At 41.5% G+C, this 21984-nt stretch overlaps 1 protein-coding gene across 2 annotated transcripts; it reads left to right on the top strand.

Moving 5' to 3' along the window:
• The first annotated feature begins 1488 nt into the window (after positions 1-1488).
• Dnajc2 (DnaJ heat shock protein family (Hsp40) member C2) lies at positions 1489-21904 on the top strand. 2 transcript variants are annotated; one of them, XM_055612537.1, is made up of 17 exons: positions 1489-1723; positions 3723-3913; positions 5129-5204; positions 7346-7444; positions 9104-9245; positions 10533-10613; positions 11894-11959; positions 13700-13791; positions 14077-14198; positions 15338-15487; positions 17540-17628; positions 17834-17903; positions 19412-19596; positions 20493-20593; positions 20729-20836; positions 21274-21428; positions 21771-21904. In XM_055612537.1, exons 1-17 carry the CDS (start codon positions 1660-1662, stop codon positions 21843-21845), a joined length of 1866 nt encoding a protein of 621 aa, XP_055468512.1. In that variant the 5' UTR covers positions 1489-1659; the 3' UTR covers positions 21846-21904. The 2 variants fall into 2 exon arrangements, with proteins under 2 accessions (XP_055468512.1, XP_055468513.1); XM_055612538.1 differs by having other exon boundaries at positions 1651-1723; positions 3812-3913.
• Positions 21905-21984: the final 80 nt, after the last annotated feature.

Genomic DNA, 21984 nt, shown 5'->3' on the forward strand with positions numbered 1-21984 from the left:
TTTCTCTTCCCCACCGGAAATAGCTGAGCGCACTGGCTCCCATTTACAGCTGCGCCTAGGGGCTGAAGAGACTGGCTGGTTGTGCTGAGCCCAGACTTCGGAAAGATTTCATTTTAGGAGACATTTGTACCCCCCCCCCCCCCTTACCAATCCTGATCTTTTTAGGTACCCGAACAGGAACTTCCAAGATTAACCCTGGCTCAGTTGATGAGCTTAAATCTTGATTTCGTCATTAATAAAAAAGACATACAGTCGGGTAATTCATTACATCTCTAAAATTTTAATTTCCTCTTGACTTCACAAGATTGGGAAGGCACTAAATAACTGTGTGTAAAACGCCTGACAGTTTAGACACAGTTAATTGGTGGCTAGGTCTACAAATAGAATGAAGGTAATGCATTTCTGTTAGGGAATGTGTATTCAAGTTATACAAAAAAACTACAACTTAACAAGAAAACAATCTGGTTTTTATGATGGGAAGGGGAATAATGTTTAAAAGATAGGGAAGTAGGAACTTGGGCAGACATTTCTCTAAAGTATACACACAAATGTCAACAAATGAACACAAAGTTTCAACCCTTGGAAAATGCAAATCAAAAGCACTTTGGTTTTTTTTTTTTTTTTTTTTTTTGAGTGGCTATTTTTCCTCCTAAAGACAGGGTCTCTCTATGCCGCCCTGGCTGTCCTAGAACTCGCTATGTAGACAAGACTGGCTTCAAACTTACAGACATCTATGTCCCTGAGGGCTGGGGACAAAAGGAGTGCATTACCACACCCCATTCATGGACGGCTGGGTTTTTTTGTTTTGTTTTTAGAAAATAAAGTTTGAGAGAATGAAGGAAAAAAAATAGAACCTTTGTACACTGTTGGTGGGTGAAATGGTGCAATGGTTGTTGAAAACTGAAAACAACTAGAATAGAATCTATATAAGCTAGTAATTCCAAATATTTGGAAGTGGGTTTCAAGGAGATACTTGTACAGCCATGTTCATGGCTGCATAAGCAATAAAAGATAAGTAGGAATGAAGAACAGCCCAAGTATCCAGATATATATAAACAGATAAAAATGTGGTCTTAAAAATCTGGCCTTAAAAATAATTCTGTGACCATTATACTAGTGAATATAGCATTCACACAGAGACAATGATAATATAATATATAATGTAATGTAATATAACTAATATGTGGTTACATGATTCCACTTACATGAGGTACACAGGGATCGGTAGTGGTTTATGACTGAAACCTCAGCACTTGGGAGATTGAGACAGGGTTTTCACGAATTAGAAGCTGGCCTGGGTGACATAGGGGGTGAGGCTCCTCTATTTTCTACGTCTTGGCCTCATGTAAGGAAAAAGACTCCTTTTCCACGCAGGAACCGATGAGTCTAGGAACTGTTCCTTTGGGCTCCGTGGTCTCCAGCCGGTTTAGAGTCGATAGAGGAAGTAGGCGGCCGCGCACATTGGCGCGAGTGTGGGGGGGTGGGATTCGCGTCCGCACCGCGAAAGCCCCATCCCGGAAGTGCTTACTGATCGTCTCCATGCGCCGGTTCCTAGGCGTAAAGCCTGGGCGCGAGGCTGGGACTAGCAGGTAGAGCGGACGCAGAGGGCCTGCCGGACGGACGGGAGCCGCGGCGTCCGCGGGACTAGCTCCAGCCACTATGCTGCTCCTGCCGAGCGCCGCGGACGGCCAGGGCACCGCCATCACCCACGCTCTGACCTCCGGTACGTGCCCACCAACCCATTTTCCGTCCTGCCCCAGGCAGGCGCCCCTGCCTCAGCCCCCTCCCTAGCAACCCCTGCGTCGGTACCCTTGACCGCAGCGGTTTGCTCCGGGGCTTGTGGGGCCAGGACGAGCCCTCGTTGCTCCTTGCTCTAATTTAAAGTGTCCCTGGTTTATTAGAAAGGAGGGTGGGGGCGTCTTCCTTCTGCACCTGTGGTTCCTCCTTTCTCCTTGGGCTGCTGACTCATGGAGCGGGCTGAGCAGTTCAGGACCGAGCCCCCCAGCACCCTGAAAGATCGAAAGCACCCCCTTGCCAACGGCGGAGAGACCCGGCTGCATGCACCCACGTGCCGGGAGTTGTACAAAGCCGGGTTCGTGCTGTTAAGCACCTCTACCTTTGCTCCTGGCTCTGATTTTGAAGTGTCAGAACTCAGAACTTCCTCGTACCATTGGAAGCCCCCTGCGGGTGCTTTCGGAGAGCTTGGCTTACACTGAGGAATGGTTGAAAGTGCAGTTTAGACTCTTGCTGGAGGCGTTTTGGTTTATAACCCGGCACGGCCGAAAGTATTGCAAGCGTTCGGCTCCCCGATTTTAGTGATCTGCATTAATTCCCGTAGCCACTTACCGTGGGCACTTGTTGAATGTGAGTTTTAAATGTTTCCCATGGCACGTGTTGCGTCTGTGAGTCTCGATGTAATCCTATACTAGAGAAAAAGGCTCCTGAGGCACTGTTTTGAAAGCCACGCCCCCGCCACACAGCCGGCTCATATTAGCATTTGAATCCTTTCCCGTCTTAGGTGCAGGAAATCTTAATATCATAAACCAGTTAAAACGTGAGTAACGTTCTTTTAAAATGTGAACCCAAAACCGTGCAACAAAAAAAATTGCACTTTGGTTACTTAATGAAATTAAAATGTTGATCTCACTTTTTTTGGACTCAGATTATCATTTTTGAATTTTTTTTATATAGATATACAGTGATTGATTCCATAATACCTTCTCTATAGCAGTTTGTGGTTTTAAAACTGCATTCAGATATTCTAGTAACTGGATGAAATATATGTGTTATATGTATTTTATTTATTTATATATATTTCTTTTGTCTTTGTTTTTTTGTTTTGTTTTTCTAGACAGGGTTTCTCTGCATAGCTGTGGCTGTCCTGAAACTTGCTCTGTAGACCAGGCTGGCCTCGAACTCACAGCAATCTGCCTGCCTCTTACTCCCGAGTGCTGGGATTAAAGGAGTGCTCCATCACTCCTGGCTTGGTCCTAGATTAAAACCCAGGGATTCAGCTGGGTGTGGTGGTACACACCCAGCACGGCCTCTGTTGCACAGAGAAACTCTGTCTTGAAAAAGCAAAACAAAACCAGGGATTGGAGGTTTGTATCCAGCCTGTGTCCCCAGGACATAGACACAGTAATTAGTCTCCAACATTAGGTTGGAAAATTGTCTATTTGAACAGATTGTTGCCAGAGAATCCTTAGAATTATTAACTATGTTAATAATTAAACTATTAATAGTTAATGGGTATAGTTATTGTTTTCTCAAGGTTAGCTCTTGGTGGCTTTTTATCTTTTATTTTATTACTATTATTGGTTCCTCGCTCTCCTTTCTCACCTTCTAGGGAAAATATTGATTAGCTGCTGAATTTCTTTTTCTTTAAAAAAAAAAAAATACTGGGTATTTGAGTGCCACAGCATGCATGCAGAGGTCAAAGGAAAGCTTTATAGAGTCATTTCCCTCCTGTCTTTATGTGGGTTCTGGGCATTGAACTTAGGTCATCAGCCTTAATGGCATGTTAACCGGAAGAGGTTGCTGGAACAATAAATGTTACCAATGTTAATTTGCTATCTATGATGCAACTGGGTGTTTGCAATTATTTTTATAGCTGATGGCTTCAAAATTATATTCTGACATCATTGTTTTGCTCTTCCTAAGAAATGGTGCTACCTTGAAAAAGCCGTGTTCAATAGATTAAGTCTTACTGTTCTCCATCACAGCCTCTGCACTCTGTCAAGTTGAACCTGTGGGAAGATGGTTTGAAGCTTTTGTTAAGAGGAGAAACAGAAATGCTTCTACCTCTTTTCAGGAACTGGAGGATAAGAAAGAGCTATCCGAGGAGTCAGAAGATGAAGAGTTACAGTTAGAAGAGTTTCCCATGCTGAAAACACTTGATCCCAAAGATTGGAAGGTATTTACTGTTTGGAGCTTCACTTATTGGAAGCATCTACACATGGGCTACATTCCCAGTTTTCCCATCAGTACACTGTATTTGAAGGCAGTTCAACATGAGAGGCATAAGTAAGCACTTTTAGTGCTAAGCCCAGAGTTGGCATAGACCAACCATACTATACTGCCTCAGCTGTAGATGTCCAGTAAGGCCCCAGAGCAAAAATAATGTCTCCATGGGAGTGGTCATATTCACCTGTAATCCTAGTACTTGGGAAATAGAGACAAGAAGGTTAGAAATTCAAGGTCATCCTTGACTACATAGCAGTTAGAGGCCAGCCTGAGTTACCTAAGGCCGTATCTTAAAAGAAAACAACAAAATCCAGCTGCTCTTTAAAAAATGAATTGGAAAATAGTTGAAATGGTAAAAGAACATGGTATGGAGAGTTTCTCATGGGAGAAGAAAGGGTTTATTTTCTCTTATACTTCCAGGTAACAGTCCATCACAGAAGAGGTCAGGACAGGAACTCAAGCAGGGATCTGGAGGCAGGAAATGAAGCTGAAGCCATGGAGGAATGCTGCTTACTGGCTTGCTCAGCCTGATATCTTATACCATTTAGGACCACCCCCAATGAGCTACTTGACTGTTTTCTTCAAGACTATATGCCCTCATCTTCTCTTCATGTGATAGCTAGTTCATTGTCCAAGACAAAATGGGCAGTGTGGGTTATTGCGGCCTTACTACTATTGCTTCCTCAATGTGTAAATTCACTAGGATGTTAACCAAAGCAGAAATGAAAACAGGTACTATGTCTCCAAAGAAGCTGCATCCATCCGTGTCTCAAAAATTCCACCCTACTTACTCCCTGTGTTTCCTGGTTCTATGCTGTCATTGCCCACTGACCCAGCCTACTGGGTCTAGTCTCAGAAAATATCAGAGCCTTCACCAAGCTTGTGTGCATAGACCATCAGGAAGGCTGTATAGTCATCCACATGTCCCTAACTTAGATGACTGCATATCCCATGCTATCTAGAGCCTCACTGGATTCTGCTAAGGATATTTCACTTTTGTTTGTTTGGGATGCTGAATATTGAACTCAGGGCCTCATTCATGCTAAGCAGGTGCTCTGTGGCTCCAACCCAGAAGCCTCCCTTTGGAAAGTGGTCTTTAATGGTAGCAGAACACAGAGTTGGATATGCTCTGTTCAGACTAACCTCCCTTTTGTGTGTTTATCAGAATCAGGATCACTATGCAGTTCTTGGACTTGGCCACATCAGATACAAAGCTACACAGAGACAGATCAAAGCTGCTCGTAAGTACTTGTTTTGAAGTAGTTGAATATTTAATATAGTAACTGTAACCCCAAACTCAAGCACATGAGACTCTTAGAAAAGGAAGGTGGTGGGGGAATCTTGAGTGTTCTCAGAATTCAGGTAGAAAGTATGAAACGATGAAGTTTTCTACAGGAAAAAAACCAGGTCACAAACAATAATCGGGAAATTCGTTTTTTCTGTTTGTTGGTTGTTGTTTAATTCATTTGGGGGTTTGGTGGTGCTGGGCATCAAGTCTGAGAGCTTGAGTATTAGTTCTGGGGTTAAAGGTGTGTGTTAGGACTGAGACACACCAAATAAACAGATTTTTACAGTTCACAATCTTGGGGTTCACAATGAGAACAAATATCCTGCAACATTTCCCCCTTTTTGTCTAAATAAAGGCTTTTTATCTAATATCAATAAACTATATTATTGGGTAAAAATTACATTCACAATGTTCAGTCTGTAATAGCAACTTGAAGAAAGTCCTATCTATCATATCTTGGTGTGTTCAAAGTTCTTTTCCTAACTCAATTTCCAATGATTTGCATTACCAATTAAAACACATCTTTTTAGACCTAAAACATCATCTTAAATCCCAAACAACTAACCTTAATTGTAAGCCTGTAACTATCTAGTCTTCAACCTCATCAGAAACCTGACAAGGAAAAATATTATCTGAATAAACAGGAGGTGCAGAGCAAGCAGCTTCCAAACTATAGAAATGACAGACAAAGTTGGTTGCCTGGACAATACCCCAAAATTTCTCTGTAACGTTGGAGCATCATCTTCAGTCCTCTGGCTCAGACTGTCTGACAGACGTTTCTGTGAAGCAGGTATTATGAAGGACTTGCCTACCTTGTCCTTGCAAAGCTTAGCTCGTCCACCTTCATGCCTCTAGTTTGTCCACTCTGTCTGCAGTTGAAGCAGAGGCATTTTCTTGCTTAGTGGCTACTTTGCCACATATGAAGCGAACACCATATGGAGATTTTTCTGATGCTCTTTGAAGTGGAATGGGGGTGCTGCCAGGAGCTGACATGTCTCATTGTCAAAAATGTCTTAAATTAATAAAATATCTTTAAATGCCATATTCTATAGATCTCAGGTTTTTGAAGACTATCTATCTCTAATATATCTAAATTGCTTGTTTCTGATTAACTAGAAAACAACTGTGATTAACTAAATTAGTACCTAACAAAACAAGTTTGATTGATTATTAGTTTGCATTTTTTAACTATCCTAAACAGTTTGTGATGGTAGATTTCTAAAGGACTAGAACTTAATATTGTATTTTTAAGAATTACATAGCTACAATACCTTAAAAAGAGTTGCTAGATAGTATATTTTAACCAAAAATGTAAACTTAATTTTTTATCAATGCACAAGAATCTATACCAATTCTCCACAGTATTGAGTAAAAGAAGCCAGATACAGACACCTGTATCTATGTGAGGTTCCAGAACACACAAAAGCAGCCTATGGGAAAATAGATTAGAAAGCCTTTGCCCAGTTTAATAGGGGAGGGGAGTTGCCTGGGAAAGGCATCCTGGGAAGGAAATGCAAATGGCCTCTCTGTCTTTTGGGCTACATCATATTCCCCTGTCAAGTCACTGAACTGTATACCTAAAATCTGAGTATTATTAAAATGTACTGCTGAATATTTTATCTCAGTAAAATGAAATAAACAATCCAAAGAAACAATTACATTGGAGATTATATATAAGTTGGGCCTGGACAGAGATGAAAATTATATTAATGGGCTCATTTTTTGAAAGTAGAATCATTACTACAAAGCTTAAAAGGTTGAAAACTATAGAGTTGTATCCTAAGCAAGTTAATTGCCTTAAAGTAGTATATAGTTTTAAAAATAATGTGTGAAGGTGTGCTACTCCATTTTATTGTTTGAAAGAGTTATCACTAAGTGGTGGAGGGAAATAGACAAGACAAATGATATCTCCAAAATGAGGTTTATGAAGAGGAAAGTAGTTAAGGATAAAATTATAGGCTATTCTTTTACCTGAAATCATGATGTACAATGGACTTGAAAATGTCAATAAAATTGGCTTAAGATTGGAGAAGAAAAATTTCAAGTTACTAAAGAATTACCCCTCGAAGCAGTGATATCTGATTGATTTTACAGATAAAGCAATGGTCTTAAAGCATCACCCAGACAAACGGAAAGCAGCTGGGGAACCAATCAAAGAAGGAGACAATGACTACTTCACTTGCATAACTAAAGGTGAGGAAACACTTCACACTCAGGATTTCTTAGAGCTCTTCTGTTGTTTGCAGCAATGGAGGTTCCTGTGCATGCGTGCCGTACTTGACTTAACTACCTTTCTAGTGGTTTCCACAGAGCTTCACACAGTGAGGCTGCCTTGACTTTTAACATGCACACATAACAGTCTGTTGGAAATGCAGATTCTCTGGCCCTGTCCTAGACCTGCCTGCTGCATCTGCATTTTGTCAGGATCCCCAGGTGACAGGTCTTGTTTTGTTTTAAGATAAGCCCAAGTCCCAGGTGATTCTTACCATCTCATCTGTACTTGATCATGTATATGTGCACACATACATATGCATGCATGAACATATACGGGTGTGTTTGTGTAGTGCGGCCATCAACCACCCTACCACTGAACCACAGCCCAGCCCCCGACCCCCAACCCCCCCCCCCCCCTTTTTCTTTTTTATGTTGAAGAAGTGAGGGTTTCACCAAATTGCCCAGGTAGCCTTGGAGTTAGTTCAGGCTGGGCTTTGAGTTTCCACGCTCGGCTCTTCCTTCCCAGCAGCTGGGATTTACAGGCCTGCACTGTCAGGCCTGGTGTGAGTGCCCTGCTTGGTGGCATGGCTTCTAAGCTTTTCGCCATTTTAGATCGTGTGGAACTAAACTTACTCTGGGGTTTTGCTAATTTGAAATGGATTGGGATAGAGGTGACTCTCAGTGGCAGAACACTTGCCTGGCATGTGTAAGTGTACAAGCCCCCAACTGTGCAAAAAAATAATTAGGTTGATTATAGAATAGCTGTTGGCATAGCCTGAGCCTATTCCGTAAACCAGTACAGGGAGCTACCGTTTCAGTGGTTGCTTACATGTGATTTTATATTTTGGTGGTGCTTTTGTTTTTGAGATAGTCTCTCTATGCAGCCCAAGACTGACCTCACACTTGAGCTCTTCTTGTCCCTGCCCCCTCAATGCTGGCGTTGTAGGATTATGTCACCATATGGTGTGCTGCTACTTTTCAAACGATGGCACGTAGGTGCACTCCTCAGATTTCTTCTCTATGGCCTGCTCTTACTCAGTGGTCAAGCAGGCTTTAGAACCTTAAAAGTTAACAGTTTTGTTTTCAGTTTTCACCCCTGTCCCTCAATCCATCTACCTTCTGGAGTAGTGTTTATTTTGAGGCAGGGTCTCACTCAGTCTAGCCCAGGCTTCCTTGGAACTCACTATGTCCTGGCTGGCCTTAAATGCAAAGCAGTTTCCTACCTCAGGCCGCCAAGTTGTAGGATTCTAGGTAAGCCACCCTGCTCAGCATCATGCCCAGCTAAGAGTTAATGTTCACAATTGTTTTATGATGGCCTAAAGATGTGGCTTTGGCATTTGTCCAACTGTGCAGTGCTTTGACACTTGTCTACTTAGAAGAGTTACATCATTTTATGTCACATAATAGTTGACCACCTAAATTAAGTCCTCTCCCACCCAAAATTCAAAATTGTGAAATATGAAAAGAACTTTTTTTAGCAGGTCAAGATCTTTATTTCCTTTCCCCCATCTTGTTTTGCCATAATGTTGGTGGTCAGACCTCGCCCATCCCCACAGAGCCACATCCTCAGGCAAATATTTGTCTTCTCATAGAAGAAAACTGGTATCTTCATGTGGTGTCATGTTACTTTTTTCTCAGCTTATGAAATGTTGTCTGATCCAGTAAAAAGACGGGCATTTAACAGTGTAGATCCTACTTTTGACAACTCAGTTCCTTCTAAAAGTGAAGCAAAGGACAATTTTTTTCAAGTGTTTTCTCCAGTGTTTGAAAGGAATTCCAGGTGAGTGAAAGCACCGCCCCTCTTCAGTCATAGTGCTCACATGGCTGGCTATGTGTTCTTCTGTCCTCCATCAGTGGCTTGTTCATAAAATAGCACCACAGGCTCTCTTCCTTCCGTCTCTGCATACTGAGCCCTGATAAAAGCAGCCTGTCTGCCTTAGTAAGTAGCCTGTGGTGCTGAGGTTTAGGTGACAGCACGGCCCTCTCGTTGCCTTTTACCAGTGACTGCCTGCATGTCGGTATTAGCAGTTGAGGAAAGCTGTTAATCTTTACTTGATGTTGGCAGTGAAACCCTGGGCGGTGTTGCATGCTGCACACAGGCTCCACACGTGCTGCATCTGCAGCCCCGGATTCTTGTATTAGAATCTTATTTCATAAAGCTTCTCTGAGGAAGGGTAAATTATCAAATTCTTAAGATTAATACATACTTTATTGCATTTAAATGACTGCAAGTAGTAGGCAGTATTAGCAGTTTTCTACGTTCTTGGCACATTTTCTGGCCTATCTTAGCTGCACATGGAGTCACCTGGGGACCATGAACACTGCCTGAGGTGCTGCTTCCTGGAGTACTCTGCTTTACTCTAACATCTCAGTATTCCCAGTGAGTGCGATTCCGTGTGGTCTGTTCCCAGCCACTCTGACTGAAGCTGTAGACGACATGGGGTTCTGTATGTTGTTTAATAGAATAGAATAGCGGGGCCACCTCATCCCCTGGTCCTTTTCAGAAATAAAGGTGAAGGGTGGAAATCCACCTGCATTGCTAGACCTACAGCTTACTTCTATGCTGCATTCTTTTTTAATTAGTTTATTTTATTTACATTTGTGGTTTGCCTCCATGTATGTCTGTGGAAGGATGTTAGATCTTCTATAACTGAAGCTTCAGACAGTTGTAAACTGCCATGTGGGTGCTGGGATTTGAACCCCGGTCCTTTGGAAGAGCAGCCCATGCTCTTAACCACTGAGCCACCTCTCCAGCCCCCTGTGCTGCATTTTTAGGGGGCAGCAGTGAGTGAGTTTGGGAAGAGTCCTCAGCATGTCTGGCAGCTGCCACACTGTACTGTGTGGGGTGGGAGACAGTTGGATTGTGTTTCACCATTATCAACCTGCTCTCCCCTGCATCGCTAAGGACACCACTTCTGAGAGTTACACCTTTTAGTTGTAGAGGTTAAAGGGCAGAGTGCTAGAAGGGATTAATTAGTAAAAGCTGTTATTTTTAAAGGACTTGTTTTAGGTTAGGCTCCTGGTCAAAATCTTTCATTTGAGTCAAATTTTTGTTTTAATATTTCAGATGGTCAAATAAAAAAAATGTTCCCAAACTTGGTGACATGAACTCGTCATTCGAAGATGTAGATGCATTTTATTCTTTCTGGTAAGTGAAAACACTTACATGATAACATAATTTTTTTTTAAAGATATTCATTAAGTACTTGATTGCTCATCAGTTCACATTTGAATAGCAGAACTTTTACTGAACAGGTGAAATGAATAAAGATTTTCATGTAATGCTTTGTCTCGTCTGTATTTTCTTTTTATGGTTTTTTTCAGTCCGCTTTCTATTAATGTGTTAATGAGCTCAGCTATCAATGACTTGATTGCAGTAGAAAATAAAAATTAGGAATTAACCCATTCATTGAGCCATCTTTTGGAGGGGCCTGGTTTTTTAAGTAGGGTTTCACTATATAACCTTGGCTGGCCTCAAACTCACAGATATCCACCTTCCTCTGCTTCCCAAGAACTGTGACTGAAGGCGTATCTGCCACCCTACCTTATTAAGCCATCTTAAAAGCATTTGAGTTCTCTGGCTAGGCTTAATGATTCATGGCTTTAATCTCTGAGACACAGAGGCAGGCAGATCTCCATGAATTTGAGGCTAGACAGGACTACATGGGGAGACCCTGTCTTGGTTTGGAAGAGTTGAGTTTTTGAAGTAGATAGTACCTTTTACCTCTAATTTTCAGTAATCACTATATTTAGTGCATTTTATTTATAGTATGGCTTTTTAAAAAATGTGTATGAGTGTTTACCTGCATTTATATCTGCATACCTGGTGCCTGTGGCAACCAGAAGAGGGCATTCATTCATTGGTTGTGAGTCACCATGTGGGTGCTAGGAATTGAACTGCTGTCCTTTGGGAGAGCAGCCACTGTTCTTAACCACTGAGTCATCTCTCCAGCCTCATGGTGTATTTTTTCAATCTGGCTAATCAATACAGAAACAAAGTTATTCTAAAAAAAAAAAAAGATTTGAGTTTCGTCAGTTGGAGTGGCTTTTACATTAATATGACAAACCAGAAATAAAGTAACCATTAACTATAGAGTCATCTTAAGACTTGACAGTTAACATGAAGAAAGGAAAAATCTCAGGGAAATGAAAACCCTGAGAAAAGACAGCAGGGACTGCAGCTTTTGACTTACGTATGAGCAATGAGCATTTTTTACACGTCATGGCAGACAAATTCAGTGCTGATTTTTAAACGTGTTTACATTGAGTACTTGAACAAAATGTTCATTTAATATCAAAAGGGAGGGAAGGGTCCATTGAAACAACTGATCTGCTTGTCATTGCTTTTAAAAGTAATACGTAGCTAATGTAATTTTTAAAGGATTTATTTTTCCAACTCTGTCTTGATTTCTTTTTTGTGTGTATTAGGTATAATTTTGACTCTTGGAGAGAATTTTCTTATTTAGATGAAGAAGAAAAAGAAAAAGCTGAGTGGTATGTATGCCAGTCACTATTAAAGGAACACACAGTGGTACAGAGGACCAAATCTAAAGCATAGTGTCACTGAGCCATATATCCAGCCTTTTCTTTAACACAAATTGTGTATGTGTGTGCTAGAGATTAGTCTTAAGATGCTGCATAAGGTAGGCAAGTATTTTACCACTGAGCTGTATCCCAGCCACTTCATCATTTATTATTTATTGTGGGAAATTCAGATTTGTCATACCCTGGGTATGGAGACCAGAGAATAACTTCCTGGACTTAGTTCTCTTCTCCTACGCCTGATTCCAGGGGTCAAACTCATCAGATCCTTGGGCTTGAAGGCAAGCATGGTCACCATCTTGCCAATATCCAGACTTTTAAAACATGTTTATCATCTGGAATGTGCTTTGATCATATTTACCCTCTTGTCTCGCTGCCCTGGAAGCCTTCCTGCCACACACGTTCTTCCTTTCTTTCCTGTCTGTCTGTTGTTTAAATACCCATTGAATTTAACCAGGGTTCTTTGCCTGTTCCTGTGTGTAGTTCTGAGCTGCTACCACGGAGGAAAAGTTACCCTTCCCTGGCAGCTGTTAACTGCCAGCAGCTCCTCCGTGAGGGGTAGGCCCTCATATGTTCCTCCTCTATCCATGATGCATTTTGACAGGCTTAACCTTGTGCGGGAGCCACAGCTTCTGTGCGTTCATGATTGCCGTGCCCACGTCATGTTCAGGAGACATCTCACAGCACTCCCCATCCTGCAGCTGCCACAGTCTGTCTTCTTCCTGTTCTGTGATGTTCCCAAGCCTGGGGTGTCATTGAGCAAGGGCCGTGCTATACACGCTGCACAGTCAGTCATTCTCAGCTTGTTAGCCACTTCCTACTGTAAAGAAGCTTTTCTAACTAAGAGAAAGCTGCACTAATCTGCGGATTCAATATTTGTATATATTTTATATCATGTATATTATAGTAATATATAACACGTTAAGATACATGATATAGATATAAATATTTAGAAGGCAATGTGACAATGTTTCTATTTAGCAAAACAGTGATAGTAGATTCCCCACTATGGCCTATAATCTTTCCATCCATGAGCTTTTGACCAGGTTTGCATTACCAGCCATGAATTCTATCTTTCGGAGTGGACTTTAAATCCAATCATAAAGTGATGGTCACCCTGTAACTGAGTCATGCCACTATTACACCAGTAAGCACATTTTGGTAATAGGCTGGGTTTGTTTGTTTAAATGTTTGTTTTATGTATATGTGTGAGTGTATGCACATATGCCCACGTGTATATGTGCATTATGCACATTCCTGGTGCAGCAAGAGGCCAAGAGGACGTTGCATTCCCTTGCAGGCAGGTGTAATCTGCCATTATGAGTGCTGAGCACCAAAGTCAGGTCCTCTGGAAGAACAGCAAGTGTTGTCAACCTCTGAGCCTCCTCTCCAGCCCTGATATATAATGTTCACCTAGCTTCTCATGAGCTAGGTGGGGCCAAATAGGTTAGGATACACTTAAGAAATTGTAAAGGAAAAATACTGTCAGAATAGCTCAGCTCCATAAACACTTCTCTTGATTGCTAAAGCTAGTTTTAGTTTTGTTTTTTTGTTTGTTTGTTTGTTTATTTGTTTTCATTGTTAATGTGTAGGGAAATTTTTTGAACATAAATACCGGAAAAAACAATCAAAATTAATACTAAACACAGCCCATCTTTAAATAACAAGAATGAGGTGTTTTGTGTCTTACAGTCGTGATGAGAGGAGATGGATTGAAAAGCAGAACAGAGCAACAAGGGCACAAAGGAAAAAGGAGGAAATGAACAGAATAAGAACATTAGTTGGTAAGTATAATTAATGCTTTGGGGGTTTTGTTTGTATTTTGGGGGTTTGGGGGTTTTTTTTTGGTTTTTTTGTTTTGTTTTGTTTTGAGACAGGGTTTCTCTCTCTAGCCCTGGCTGTCCTGGACTCGCTTTTTAGACCAGGCTGTCCTCTAAGTCACAGAGATCCACCTGCATCTACCTCCCTGAGTGCTGGGATTGCAGGTGTGCACCCCATCCCCAGCTGCTTTTTTTTTTAAGTCATTTTAATTTTAATTAATTGAGAAGATTAACTTATTTTTTGTATAGATAATGCTTACAGTTGTGACCCAAGGATAAAAAAGTTTAAGGAAGAAGAAAAAGCCAAGAAAGAAGCAGAAAAGAAAGCAAAAGCAGAAGCTAGACGGAAGGAACAAGAAGCCAAAGAAAAGGTAAGACATCGGTGTGTGATGCTGCGGGCTTCAGGCCCTGGAGGTGGAATGATTAGAATCTGTATTGGGTACCGATGTGAGTGACTTGACTTCAAGGTTTTGTTTTGAGGCAGGGTCTCATAACTGGCTTGGAGCCCACTATAGACCAGTCTGGCCTTGACCCTGTGGAGATGTGCCTGCCTCTGCCACCACACCCATCCTCTTTGTGACTTTGAGACACGGCCTCTCCCACTCCGCAGCTGTGCATGCACCGCTTGAGCCTAGCTTGTGAGTGACTCTTAACAAGCTGGTTAGGTCTCTTTCAACAGAGTCTTATTGAACAAACAAACAATCAAAATTCATCACTGAAAACATCCTTCAGATTTCTCGTATTTCTTATTTTAAGTTGTTTTGTTTTATTCGAGGCAGGGCCTCAACTATGTAGCCTTGGCTGGTCTGGAACTTACTATAGGCCAGGCTGGCCTTGAACTCAGAGATCTGCCTGCCTCTGGTCTCTGCCTCCAGAGCACTTGGATTAAAGTTGTGCCACTATACCCAGCCTTAAGATTTATTTTTATTTTTGCTTGTATATATGTGTGAGTGTCTGTTCTACTAGTGTATGTCACATGTGTACTCATGCGTGATGAAGGAGAGAGGGGCATTGGATGCCCTGAAGATGGAATTAAGGCAGTTGGGTACTAGGAACCAGACTTGGGCTTTCAGGTGTGCTCTTAACTGCTGAGCCTTGGTTTATTTTTTTAATGTCTGTTTAATATTTTCTAATAAGTAAAATTTTGTAATTTATAGAGTTTGGCCAGTTGTCCTTAACTTTTTTCTGTTTTTAGATTTTTATTTATACATATGAACACTATTTGCATGTATGCCTATATGACAGAAGAGAACATCAGATCCCATTATAGATGGTTGTGAGCCACCATGTGGTTGCTGGGAATTGAACTCAGAACCTCTGGAAGAGCAGACAGTGCTCTTAACTACTGAGCCATCTCTCTAGCCCTCTCTGTCACTTTAATTAATCATAAGTTGATATCATCTTGTTTCTAATTCAATAAAAAACTGAACTTTTACATAAGATCATAATGCTTTTAGAAACACTAGTATTTTAAAACATTATTAAAATGTTTTTGCTCATCTCTTTAAAGCAAAGACAAGCTGAATTAGAAGCTGCTCGGTTGGCTAAGGAAAAGGAGGAGGAAGAAGTTAGACAGCAAGCATTGTTGGCCAAGAAGGAAAAGGATATCCAGAAAAAAGCCATTAAAAAGGAAAGGCAGAAACTTCGGAATTCATGCAAGGTACGCCAGACTGCTGGGGCAGCTGCCCACATGAACACCCAAGATGAAACATGAAGGTATTTCCTCTTTCACCATGCATAAACATGTGAACACAGTTTATCTTCAAATGCAGGCTTAGGGGTTTGCTGTGTTTTATTTGGTTGTTTTTTGAGGTAAGGTCTCATTTTTACTACGTTTTTTTATGTGTGTATATAGGTGCACACAAGCGATGGTCCACGTATGGAGAATAAGTTTTCTCCTCACACCATTTGGGTCCTGGGGATTGCACTTAGTTGTTATGCTGGGAGGCAGGTTCTTTAACCACTGAGCTATTTCACCAGCCTGAATGAGGGTCTCATGTAGCCTTGCCTGGCTTTGAAGTGTGTAGCTATGGGGCCCTAGGGAGATCACCTCAATACCATGATTTCTTCCCCTGTACTTCTCATGAAGCTGAGACAGTCAGTGAGGCAATCTGCAAGCAGCGTGTGGCACACTCAACAAGTTTTTGCTCAGATTCCTTGCAGTAGGAGAGATGTAAACCCTTCTGCCTCTCCTAAGATCCCAACAACAACCTGAGGGACGATTCCTCCAAGCTCACTCTGGGGAGCCAGTGTGTCTGTTGTCTTTCTTACAGTATAAGTGAGGAGTTACTTAAAGGAGTTGTGGTACCTCTGTTACACCTCCCACCCCTGGTCTTTCCTCACCTCTTTACTCTCAGCCCTCCCTAAGGCTACATGCAGTTAACAAAGTTAATGTTAAGCAGGTGTTAGGGAGTGGATGGATGCTCACGTGAGTCTTGTGTCCCTCCCACCCCTCCATGAGAAGATGTAAACAGTCAGCTGGGCAATGGTGGAGCACGCCTTTAATCCCAGCCCTTGGGAGGCAGAGGCAGAGGCAGGTGCATCTCTGAGGTCAAGGATAGCTGGTCTACAGTTGGAGTTTGAGGACAGCCAAGGCTATACAGAAATCCTTTCTTGGGGGATGGAGGGGAGTTAGCCAGGCACCATGGCACATGCCTATAATCTCAGCAATTGGGGGAGGCAGATGCAGAGGCAGGTGGATCTCTGTGAGTTCTAGGCTAGCCTGGGCTAGAGTCCAGGACAGCCAAGGGTATATGGAGAGATGTTTCTAGAGCAAAGTAGGCTACTGTTGGCTCAGGTTGTGTGGTACAGTTAGCGGAGTGAACATTACAAGTGCCTTAGTTCCTTGCATGGAATACAGGGGGAATGACATTGTTACAGAAGACAGGAGAACTAAAGGACTGAGGAAAATGATGGGTCTGGTGTGTCATGGTGAGCCTATGGGAACACTGCACTGGATTCCTGCATGTGCAAGGGTAGAATCACTACAGATCATCAACATCTTGATAGCACTAGAAACCATGCAAGTAGATGACATCACCCTGGGACGACATGAATGCGGAGAGTGGGGGTGGGGACACCCCCTAGGAAATAGCAGTATGGAAGCCTGAGGAAACCTGACAGATAGGAGAATCTTTAGTGGTAGTTAAAAAGCCTGGGTGTCTGCCCACAGGAAAAGCAGCATTGGGACTTCAGTGAGAACCATAACCCACAGGTTAAAAGAAGCAGGAAATGAGAAATGGAAGGCATGACTGTTGGCAGCAACGTTTTCCAGCTGCCAATTATTTGTACATTCATGTACATAAATCTGTTCCATTATGAGTATAATCTTCAGTTAGTCAGATTTTTTTGTTAATAGCTTCTGTTACTTAGCATACTATATTACAACCCCTTTAAAACTTTTCATATTTAAGTTTTCCAATAAACTTTCCCATTCAGCACATTCAGACAGCAGAAAACTGGGGGTGAGGAGGGCTGCCAACTTCCTGATCCTGAAGTATCAGAGCAATTACTGTGAGTTTCCAGCATCCATGTGTATTCTGCACTCTCTTCTCATTTGCACCCCAACTCACATTTGGTTTGCTGATCAGTGAAAACACTGAGAATACAGCTGGTGTATGGGAAGCTCATGCTTTCGGCTTGGCTGATGGTGTGCTTAGATGTTTGTAGTGTTGGAGATGGAAACTGGAAACATTTGCATTTGTACTTCTAGAACTGGAATCACTTTTCAGACAATGAGGCAGATCGTGTTAAAATGATGGAAGAAGTGGAAAAACTTTGTGATCGGCTTGAACTAGCAAGGTATATCTAAGATGCCTCTGACAGCTTCTTACGGGTTCCAGATAATTTTAAACCACCCTTATTTTTCTTTTTGCAGTGTGTGTGTGTGTGTGTGTGTGTGTGTGTGTGTGTGTGTGTGTCTTGAAAATGGAGCCTGAGGTTTTGTGCATGCTAAATAAAGGCTATGCTATGGAGCCACACTCCCAGCTTTCACTCTTTTCTGTAGCTTACAGTGTTTGAACGAAATACTGACATCATCTACAAGAGAAGTAGGAAAAGCTGCACTTGAAAAACAGGTAATAGCATACATCACTTCTGCTTATATTTGCCATTTAATTATTTTACTTATTTCTTCACCTGATGTGTAGGTTACAAAAGGCAAAGAGCATCAGATTCTTCTGTGTGTTTCCTACTATATTTTGTTTATATTAAGTATTTTGCTGATTTAAAATTAATTTAATACACTTTTGGTTTGGTTTGGTTTTCAAGATAGGCCCTGTGTAGCCCTGGCTGTCTAGAAACTCACTCTGTAGACCAGGCTGACTCAAACTGGGAGATCCGCCTGCTTCTGCCTCCCAAGCTTTGGAATTAAAGGCTTGAAGCACCACTGCCTGGCTAATTTGTATTTTTCAATCATGTAGTATTTAGTTTGGAGTCTTTAGCACATTAGTTATGGTTTGTTTGTTTGCTTAAGTATTGATTTAAAAATTGTTTTGATCATTCCCAGAGTATTTCATAGGCTAATATTTATAAACAAAACAAACAAAAAACTTTGTTATGTCTAATCATACCTTTTATTTTATAGAAAAGCAATTAGGCAGGCCCCGAAACTGAATTCACTTCAACAAGTATCAGTGCCTACTATATATACTAAATGTAAAGTCTGACAGTCCTATTACATAGTGCTGTGTGTCTAGGTGTGTTTTGGGGAATGTGTAATGCTACCATTGTCATAGAACAGTTATGTCAAAAGAATGCGCCTGAGGCTCAATTAGTGGAGGGCATTCAATAAATGCCAAAGCTGGAGGCTGCATGGGAATGGTGGAGGAAAAGATGAGTGAAGGGTTTGAACCAGCTTTGGAAAGGAACGTAAACTAGAGATAGTAGAAGATTATGGAAAGGAAGACAGGAAAATAAGTTGATTAGCAAGAATTGAGCAAAACTGAGTTTTAAACATGACCAGTTTCCATTCCCACAAGCTATTTCAGTTAGCAGATGGTTCAGTGTTGCACTAATTATCTGGTGTTGGTGAGCAGGCGCATAAGACAGAGAGAAAGTAACTATAATTTTTCTGTAAGAAAGACGAGAATCAGGAGAATGTTTCAGAGTTACAATTGTGGGGACTTGATAACTGGTTCTGTGGGCCTGAAAGAAGAATGAGGCACAGGTGACCGCAAGGCAACAGCCTACAGGAGCTTCAAGCCATATAAAGGTTTTGTTTGTGCATATTTAAAGGTAAGCGGGGAGAACACTGTAAAGGCTAGAACTCCCAACATAAGGCAGACTGCTTTCCTGTAGGCTTACATTTTTGTAGAGAAAATGAGCTTAAGAGATTTGAGGTAGCTAGTGTGTGAATAGCACAAGACCAGTCACCTTGCCAGTGAGTCCAAGGGCAGTTCAGGCTGTGGTGGCCTTTGGAAGGCGCAGTGAGAAGCCAGGTGAAAAGCTGGTGCTTGCCTAGTCTCACCAGTGGAGTTTAGGTTGGAATGAGGTGGGTGTTAGGTTGAGGAATACAACATGGCAGTCAGAAATGGGGGGAGGACACGACATGCTTTTTAAGACTGACCTAGCAGTATTCATGTAGATAGAAGAAGTAAATGAGCAGATGAGGAAAGAGAAGGAGGAAGCTGACGCTCGGATGCGGCAAGCATCTAAGAATGCAGAGAAGTCAACTGGTGGAAGTGGGAGTGGCAGTAAGAACTGGTCAGAAGATGATCTGCAATTATTAATTAAAGCTGTCAACCTCTTCCCTGCTGGGACAAACTCAAGGTACTTGCTTTCTTGAAAATTTTCAGTACACAGTGGGGCCTAGAGATATTAGAGAGGCAAGAGGCAGCTTAACAGAAACGGGTGGAGAGAAGCCTGAGTGTAGAAAGACTGCCTTTCACTAAGTTCTGTCACAGTGGGAAATGTGAGAACTAGGTCCATTCTGAATTTGCTGCACTCATGCATGTACCACTTCTCCATACGTAGAGCAAGGCGCATCACAGGGCGCAGCTCAGGCTTTAGCTGTTCCCATTCACTGGTCTCATACACCACGGCTAACAATAGGGGCTAGAGTGTATGTCATGTAGTTTCCCCTTTGCAGTTTTTTCTTTCCGGGCTTTTTACCTCAAACCAGATCTTACTTCAAAGTCTAGGATTCCAATTCCAGCCTTAAAGATCCAGACTCCCTCACTGCATATGAGCAAACTGAGGCTCTTATTTTTCAGTCATCTGTCCTTTTAAAGAATACACTAAACCAGCAGTGCAGATAAGTTATTTCTGCTGGGCTTTATTTAAAAACAAGACTACAGATGGTTGATTCGAACCTATTAAGAAAATCTAGGAGCTGGAGAGATGGCTTAGTGGGTAAGAGCACTGGCTGTTCTTCCAGAGGACCTGGGTTCAATTCCTAGCGCCCACATGGCTGTCTGTAACTCCAGTTCCAGAAAATTCAACACCCTCACACAGATATACATACAGGCAAAACACAGGTGCATATAAAATAAATAAATACTTAAAAAGAAAATCTAATAGTGGTAATTAATAACATCATTAAACTAACTTAGAGTTCTTTCTATAGATTTTTAAGAGCTATAGTTCATAGAACCAAACTCTACAGTAAAGATGTAATGCTTTTTGTTCTGTTTTTCTGTATTAAACTTTTATACTGGTTTCTCTAGATGGGAAGTCATTGCTAATTATATGAACATACATTCTTCTTCTGGCATTAAAAGAACTGCGAAAGATGTTATTAGCAAAGCTAAAAGCCTCCAAAAACTTGGTAATTTTTAAAAAAATTTTTTTTAAATTTTTAAAAATCAGCTTGTTGCCTTGAACATATTTTTTTTTAAAGTAATAATCAAAGATTTGGTTTCTCTTAATTTTATGTTTTTCTTTTTTTTTCTTTATTTCTCAGACCCTCATCAAAAAGATGACATTAATAAAAAGGCTTTTGATAAGTTTAAAAAAGAACATGGAGCAGCTCCTCAGGCTGACAGTGCGGCCCCATCAGAACGATTTGAAGGTAAAGTATATTTCTGTAGTAGAGAGGCTGATTGGGGTTCCAGGCCACCCCAAAGTCTGTAAAGCTTGGGATCTGTTTCTGGAATGACTAGAAAAGTGACATTTAGCGGTCTGAAAGGGACAAAGCAAATGTATCCAACTAAGTAGCAAGTTTACTTAACTAGCCATTAGATGGGAATAGAAGCTCTTCAGAGTCCATTAGAGGAAGAATGGGCTTTTCAGCAGATGCTGCTAACCAGTGAGAGGGAATTATACATGCATATATACACACATATGTATGTCACCTTTAGAAATGTGTTTTACATATGCTGTGTCAGAGGGGGCACTTAACTTGATAATAGGGGAGACAGGTACCAAAAGATTCATCTAGGAAGGTGCTCAAAGATCATTTTCTACCATTCACACTATGAATTTTCAAACAAATTTTGTCTTAAACAGGTCCCTGCACAGATTTTACCCCTTGGACAACAGAAGAACAAAAGCTTTTAGAACAGGCTTTGAAAACGTACCCAGTAAATACTCCTGAAAGATGGGAAAAGATAGCTGAGGCAGTCCCTGGCAGGACGAAGAAGGACTGCATGAGACGATACAAGGTTGTGGCATTAACAGATTTATCAGTTCATGTACGGTTTAGTTGGCGTTCTTATTTGTCAACTAATGGTTAGTGATAACAGTGCTGATTTTAATATCGTAATAGTTTGGGAGCCAAAATTATTACAGGAAAACAAGCCTAACCTTATTCCTGGCAGTTGGTGAACTTGGCATCTCTAGTACTATCTTTTTGTTGGTCTGGGGACAAGATCTCATTGGACAGCCTAAGCCTCAGTCTCCTGAGCACTGATGAGTGGCATGTCCCTCCACCCCTCCATCACTCAGTTACAGTACTGTCTGTGTTCAGGTGAGAGTTCTCATTTCAACAACCTGTCTCTTCCTAGGAACTCGTCGAGATGGTAAAAGCAAAGAAAGCTGCTCAGGAGCAAGTACTGAATGCAGGCAGAGCCAAGAAATGATGCAGGCAGTCCTGGCTTTGAGCACTTTCATAATAAAACTGAAAATACTGTACAAACTATCACTCGGAATTATAGTCCTCATTTAAAAGTGTGCTATTCCAAACACAAAGTTCAACCTTACACTAAACCACAGGGTTGT

This window comes from Psammomys obesus, unplaced genomic scaffold, assembly GCF_907164565.1.
Source record: "Psammomys obesus unplaced genomic scaffold, mPsaObe1.curated_primary_1811, whole genome shotgun sequence".
Taxonomy (NCBI): domain Eukaryota; kingdom Metazoa; phylum Chordata; class Mammalia; order Rodentia; family Muridae; genus Psammomys; species Psammomys obesus.